The sequence below is a fragment of the Dendropsophus ebraccatus genome, chromosome 2 (genome assembly GCF_027789765.1).
Source record: "Dendropsophus ebraccatus isolate aDenEbr1 chromosome 2, aDenEbr1.pat, whole genome shotgun sequence".
NCBI lineage: Eukaryota > Metazoa > Chordata > Amphibia > Anura > Hylidae > Dendropsophus > Dendropsophus ebraccatus.
The window spans coordinates 5,784,819-5,792,679 of NC_091455.1; the positions used below are offsets into that span (position 1 = coordinate 5,784,819).

At 49.5% G+C, this 7,861-nt stretch overlaps 1 protein-coding gene across 1 annotated transcript in view; it reads left to right on the forward strand.

The window, feature by feature from the left end:
- Positions 1-6,078, forward strand: part of LOC138782896 (uncharacterized) — a 128,853-nt gene extending 122,775 nt beyond the window's left edge. The window contains exons 20-21 of the mRNA XM_069956838.1: positions 5,529-5,602; positions 5,954-6,078. Of these exons, the coding sequence (XP_069812939.1) occupies positions 5,529-5,602; positions 5,954-6,078 (199 nt within the window). The remainder of the gene's footprint in view (positions 1-5,528; positions 5,603-5,953) is intronic.
- The last annotated feature ends 1,783 nt before the right edge of the window (positions 6,079-7,861 follow it).

The window sequence follows — 7,861 nt, forward strand, 5'->3', positions numbered from 1 at the left end:
GCACCACCAGCACCCTCAGCCAGCTCCACCATCACCCTCAGCCAGCTCCACCATCACCCTCAGCCAGCTCCACCATCATCCTCAGCCAGCTCCACCAGCACCCTTATCTAGCTCTACCATCACCCTCATCCAGCTCCACCATCACCCTCATCCAGCTCCACCATCATCCTCAGCCAGCACCACCATCACCTCATCCAGCTCCACCATCATCCTCAGCCAGCTTCACCAACACCCTCATCTAGCTCTACCATCACCCTCCTCCAGCTCCACCATCATCCTCAGCCAGCACCACCATCATCCTCATCCAGCTCCACCATCACCCTCATCCAGCTCCACCATCACCCTCATCCAGCTCCACCATCACCCTCATCCAGCTCCACCATCACCCTCAGCCAGCTCCACCAGCACCCTTATCTAGCTCTACCATCACCCTCATCCAGCTCCACCATCACCCTCATCCAGCTCCACCATCACCCTCATCCAGCTCCACCATCATCCTCAGCCAGCACCACCAGCACCCTCATCTAGCTCCACCATCACCCTCAGCCAGCTTCACCAACACCCTCCTCCAGCTCCACCATCATCCTCAGCCAGCACCACCATCATCCTCAGCCAGCACCACCAGCATCCTCAGACAGCACCACCATCACCCTCATCCAGCTCCACCATCACCCTCATCCAGCTCCACCATCACCTTCATCCAGCTCCACCATCACCCTCATCCAGCTCCACCATCACCCTCATCCAGCACCACCATCACCCTCATCCAGCTCCACCATCATTTTCATCCAGCTCCACCATCACCCTCATCCAGCTCCACCATCACCATTATCCAGCTCCACCATCACCATTATCCAGCTCCACTATCATCCTCAGCCAGCTCCACCAGCACTCTCATCTAGCTCCACCATCACCCTCAGCCAGTGCCCACATCAAGTCATCACATGGTGACAAAAGGGCTCTATGTCCCAGGACAGTGATAAAAGATGTCAAAGAAGCTACAACCAGCATAGCGAGTGCAGCTCTGGGTGTTACTGGAGCATCAGATATAACTCAGGATCAGTAAGATAACATTCTGAATGTTTTCCCTTAGTCCCATCAGCAGCACAATGGGGTATTCTCACCCCTGTGTGCTGGGCAGGACAACAGAATTTGTAATAGAATTTAAATTAAACAAAGATAAGCTCCTCCCGCCCCCACAGATATAAAGATGAGACCCCCCCACCCCGGATAGTGATATAACTATGAAGACAACAGAATAAATAAGGGGGGGGGAAGCTTGTGCTGCTGATGGGACTAAGGGAAAACACATTAACATTCAGTGTTATCTTCGCTTACACAGCGACACAATAACAGAGATTTGGCACAAACAACCCCCAACCATCATGCAAAGTAGGCTAAACTACAGACTTAGAAATGGCTGTAGAAGAAACAACTGATCCTATAATGTTTGAAGAACATCTTAGGAGTGGACCAGGAGATTAAAAGACAAATGTTTTCTAAGGAAGAGATGGGGAACCTTCGTCCCTCCAGCTGTTGCAAAACTACAATTCCCATCATGCCTGGACAACTAACGCTTTAGCTTTGAATATAGCTTTTAACTACCTCTTTTTGGAAGAGAGGATTTTCTCTGAGGATGAACAGGTTCCTTGAGCTATTTAGGTCTCCTATGTGTTCCTCCAATCCTGAGCCTGATGAGTCTGTGATAAGGACTACCTATGGTGGATCTTCTAGGCTGGCTCCATCCCATACCACTGACCATCACTGAAGAGTAGAGCCTGATCTTCCTTTCCAGCTCCCAAAATCTCTTGTACCAAGTCTGAAGAAATTCTGCTTGAAGTGTTCTCATGTGCCAAAGCACCCAGGGAAGTGCCTCTGCAGCTGAAGACAATAGGCCCAGAAAACGCATCAGATTTCTGAGGGACACAGGACAAGGAACTTTCAGAAACAGATACCCTTCCAGTATTCTCATCTTCCTCTCTGGGGTGAGGATCAGTTTCATCTCTTGGGAATCTACAATGAAACACACGAACCTTTTTACCTTGGAGAGCTCTTCCAATTGACTACCCATCCTAAAGAGAAGAGTAGGTTCAAAGTATTGGAAACATCCTGGTATAGATGTTCCACCGACCTGGCTAGGAGAAGCCAATCGTCCAGATATGGAATGACATTTATGCTACTACAGAGGCTACAACCTTTGTAAATATAAAAGGCGGCAGGGGTGATCCTGAAGGGAAGCACTCTAAACTGGAGGTGGTGTAGTAGACCCTTGATGTATAAAGCTATCTGGAAGAATTTATTTCATAATGGGTATAATCTTCGTAAATGGGTATATGAAACTACACGTCTTTTAGATCTAATGACGACATGATAGTCTCCATCCTGAACCTGTTCTTCATCATAACCCGGTTGAGACACCTAAGGTGTATGATCGTTTTCCCCCTGCGCAAGGGCTTTAGTACCAGGAAAACAGGAGTGTAAACTCCCATACCTATCTCCCCAGGAGGTACCAGTTCTAAGGTCGCAATTAGGGATGGTCCGAACCCTCCGAGGTTCGGGTTCGCATGAACCCGAACGCTCAGCATCAGATTCCCGCTGTCTGCCCGCTCCGTGGAGCGGGTGGATACAGCGGGAGGACCGCCTGGAAAACTGGGATACAGCCTATGGCTATATCCCAGTTTTCCAGGTGGTCCTCCCGCTGGATCCGCCCGCTGCACGGAGCGGGCAGACAGCGGGAATCATTACCGAGGGTTCGGGTTCGTACGAACCCGAACCGAACTCTGTTCGGACCATCCCTAGTCGCAATGTCTGTGAGTTAAAAAAAATGGAGCCATCCAGGTTCTTCTTTCCAGTGAGAGAGACGTAAGGAAATGAGAAAACTTTCTGGAGGCAGGGGGTGAAGGGGTAAAACATAGGTTCTCTTATTATGTTTAACACCCAAACTTCTGAAATTAAACTTTCCTAGGCAGACAGGTGATAGATGACCCCTAGCACTATGTTGGCGTCAGTCCTTCCTGGATGGACTTCCTCTTCTAAAGGTTCCATAACCTCTGGCACAAAACTGATGTCTGCTGAGGAGACCTTTTCTGTCTCCTTCTAAAGACTTGGGGTAAAGATATCCTCTTCTTGTTGGAGAACCTTTACCAAAAAAACCTACCTGAATTAAATTCCAGGTTACACAGATGGTACTTGGAGGGACTGTCCCCAGACCATGGATGTAACCACAATGCCTTACGAGCAGCAGAGGTTACAGCCATAGCCCTAAGGGCCAGTCTAGCTTGATGCAAGGCCAAGTCAAATAAGTAATCGACTGCTAGAGAAATTTGCTTAAATGAGGACAGAATAGTGTCTCCATTTGTACCAAAGTCTATACCATCCTGAACCTTCGAAAGCCATTTCCTTAGGGTCTTAGAAACCTCATGGTTGCAGAGTAGGCGCTCTTCAAAGAAATCTTGATTCTACAATTCATAGAATCTCTTCAATTAGACCCATCTTCTGCAGGTACTGTGGTCCTTCTGGATAATTTAGCCAGGGCCATGTTGACCTTGGGAGCTGGATTGGGAATAGGAACTTATCCTGCTCCTCTTCTGCAGATTACTCTATACTCTTCTCCCGACAGAGAAGGAGAGGAATGGTGGCTGCTTCTGGCTTTTTTCTTGGCTACTGCGGTTAAGAACTCTTCTCTTAATTCTTTTCACCGTCTCTGCAACAAAGATGATGTCTTTTTGCAGAATTTTTTCGTCTGGATGACATGCTAGATAGACAGCAATAGGTAAGTATACTCCTAAGCTGAAGGACAGAGAAACCAGTAGAGACAGCCTTATAGTGAATGTATATCAGATACATCGCTAAATATTATTATTTTTTTTATCTTAAAGGAGAAGTCTGGGGAGGGGGAGGATAAAAGAAATAACATGCCATTTCCTTCCCCCGCTCCAGCGCTGGTGGCCGCATACAGCAGTTTGGGTTCCCAGACGCTTCCTGGTCCGAGCTGAACCCGGGTCGTGAAGTGTGCGGTCCGCTCAGCCAGTTAGTGTGATAAAACCCCCTCCCCTTTGTGACACAGCTGCATTCGAATCAATGGAACTGCGTCACCGAGCGGAGGAGATATTGCCACAATGGGGGGCGCCGGGCCTGCCTTAGTGCTCGGGAAAAGACTGTCTCCGAGTGCGAAGACAAGGCAGTGTTTAAAAAAAAAACAAAAAAAACGCACCATCGTGATCCCTGCGCTGGTAAAGACCGGTTAGGATTTTTATTAAAAAGCAGCAATGTACCTGAGGGTCAGTTCGCACGTACAGACTCGCAGCGTAAATCAGTCAGGTCCTGGCAGTTCACTGTCACTACATAAGTATGTTATTCTGCCGGCCCCTTAACCCCTTCGGCTCCCGCCCCGCTGTGTCTGTATATACGTAACCTGTCTCCTGCACGGGGTCCTGGCGTCCTGCTCTCCCATCCAGCCAATCAGTGTGTTGCCCAGCCGCAGCCACTGATTGGCTGGGCGGGAGAGCAGGACCGCGGGACCCTGTGCATCAAGGACAGGTAACGTATATACAGACACAGCGGTTAAGGGGGTTAAGGGGCCGGCACATGCAGCGGTCGTTCAGACAGCTGCGAGTATGTAGTGACAGGGAACTGCCAGGACCTGCCAGACTTGCAGCGAGATTTACGCTGCGAGTCTGTACGTGTGGATAGACCCTAAGGAAGAAAAAAAACTGCAGTTTGCAACATAGAACCAAGGTGGCAGCCTTTAAATTGAAGCCGAGTGAGCAGCTGAGTTAAATAACCACAACTTGGAGCTAACTTCACCGTTCAGCTGCCTTAGTACTGCTAAGAACCCAACTGGGTCCCTGGTGGACTGGAGGAATGAAATACCTGCAAACAGTACATAGGAGACAATTCTCCAGCTTCTCCGGACGCGAAGAGCCCAGATCCCAACTCTGGGACTTACTTCCGGTTCGGAGAGCTGGGGGAGACGACTTGGAATGAGGCACTTTCTGTCCGACGCTGTCGTGATCCAGGCCGAAGGATGTACAATGTGGCACTTCTGCCCCACTGGGCATTTTGTTTTGTTTTTCTTCTCTTTTGTTTTCCGCTGGGCATCCCGGCACACGTGTAACACAGAGTGCGCAAAAGAAGGCGATAACTTACTAAGCAGACGCAAAATACAAAGGAAAGATACAACATGTCCAAGGATTCACCCAGAAGTAATGACCTAAAACATAGGATTAGAAAATATAGACATAAAAAAGGGGGTGGGGGGGGCCGGGGGGTCCTGCTTCCAACACAAAAATAAACTACTATCTGGGGTGTGGGGGGAGGGAGGTCCCCTTTATTCCTGTGGGGGAGGTGCTTATCTCTAATTAATTTGGGTTCTATCCAGCCCAGCACACAGGGGCGAGAATACCCCATTATTGTGCTGCGGTGGGACGTAAGGGAAATGATGTGACGAGTCTTTCCTTATTATACAGATTATTACACACAGTGACTCTCTTGGGATCAGTATAATTCTCTGTCTCTTCTTCCTCCAGAATGAAGCTTCTGTTCTCTCTGATTCTGCTTGGATCTGTGAGTCTGACTCTGGGATGTGGACTCCAACCTGGTGGTGAGAATTTTATGTCTATCGTGGGGTTCGAGTGTTTAGATTTCAGTGACTGCCCAAAAATCTACCTCGGCTCCAGTTGTTGCTATAAAACTCTTCGGGGTCAATCCAGAAAGCGTCTCCATCCTGCGAGGTGTCCATACAGAACGTTCCAGCCCGCCGCACCTTCATGCATGGAGTTGCGGTTCTCTGCGGCAGGAGAGTGAGGAGGATTATGGAAAGCTCTTTTGTTCTTATTTTTACAGCCAAAAATATAGCAAGAGAAGGAGAAGCCTCCCAGGACTCGGACTATAAAGAGTCAGTAGACAAATGTTGTGTCTCCTCACTTGTCTTTCTGCTGTAACGGGACGGAAGGTCAGTACATCAGCGTTGAGATCCCAGGACGCACAGAGTACCTGACACTATGTGAGGTCGAGGTTTATGAAGAAACGGTCACTAGAGACAATGATGACAACAAGGAGCACACAGTCTGCTGGTAGCCGCCAGATTCCACAACATCAGATGTCTCTTTCTTTGTGTGGCCGATTCTTCAGCGTCTCCTGCTCTGTTCACCACTGTATATACTCTGGTTTGAGGATTGGTAATAACGTACTCTGCCGATATTTCTAATTAGGGGGCCACCTACCATTTGGGGACTGCACAGAGGGGGCCACCTACCATTTGGGGACTGCACAGAGGGGGCCACCTACCATTTGGGGACTGCACAGAGGGGGCCACCTACCATTTGGGGACTGCACAGAGGGGGCCACCTACCATTTGGGGACTGCACAGAGGGGGCCACCTACCATTTGGGGACTGCACAGAGGGGGCAGTCAGTGAAAACCGAGAAAACCTTCTCAAACCACAAAGTGGAAGAAGAGGAGTAGGAACACACTGAACGCTGTCAGAGGTCTCATCCTCCTCCTCCTGGATTAGGATGATCCCGCAGCCGTTCAGTCCATAATGTCATCCACTTCTTCTATAATACGTGAGAAGTGCGCAACAAATCTACAGCAGTTTTGGATCATTATTTACGCCTCCTCCCTTCGGGCGAGCGGAGGAGGGGCATATGCCGGGGAGGAGGGGCGAATCTACACACTGTAAGGAGTGGTGCATGATGCAAGCCAAGAGGAGGTAAGGGATGAGGCTATTGCGTCACCCCTTAACTCTTTACGCTCTGTTGGCCGGGTGCTCTGCACCCATGGAGTGTAAAGAACAGAGGTTATTACTGTACTTATCCAACTCACGATCATAACTGGAGAAACACAAATCCAATGAGATGAGAAATTACATCTGTTATGATTTTCCTAGAAGTTTGGGATCTTGGCGACTCTTACAAGATTTTTGAACATTGAATGAATTGTAAGGAAACTCACCATTTTCTAAGATCTGTGATACTGGGGGGACACAGGGGACAAAACACAGAGGATAAAGTATCCCAGAGGTTACCGCACAGAGGAAGATGCCACACAGAGGGGACGACAACGCACAGGGGACAACACCGCACAGAGGACGACGCCACACAGAGAGGACGCCGCCGCACACGGGGGACGACACACAGAGGATACCGCACAGAGGACAGCACACAGAGGATAAAGTATCTCAGAGGATACTGCACAGAGGACACCCCACAGAGAGGACGACACCGCACAGAGGACGACGCCACACAGAGAGGATGATGCCGCACAGAGGATAAAGTATCCCAGAGTATACCGCACAGAGGAAGACGCCACACAGAGAGGATGATGCCGCACAGAGGATAAAGTATCCCAGAGTATACCGCACAGAGGAAGACGCCACACAGAGAGGATGACGCCGCACAGAGGGGACGACACACAGAGGATAAAGTATCCCAGAGTATACCGCACAGAGGACAGCACAAAGAGGATAAAGTATCTCAGAGGATACCACACAGAGGATAAAGTATCTCAGAGGATACCGCACAGAGGACAGCACACAGAGGATAAAGTATCTCAGAGGATACCGCACAGAGGACAGCACACAGAGGATAAAGTATCTAAGAGGATACCGCACAGAGGACAGCACACAGAGGATAAAGTATCTGAGGATACTGCACAGAGGATAAAGTATCTGAGGATACTGCACAGAGGACAGCACACAGAGAGGACGACAACGCCGCACAGAGGGGACGACAACGCCGCACAGAGAGGACGACACGGCACAGAGGGACTGCAAACATCTGAATATACTGAGGGGACGAGAATTAGTAACTGATCACTCAGGTCACCGCTACCTTCCCAGGTCACCCCCACCCCCCACCCC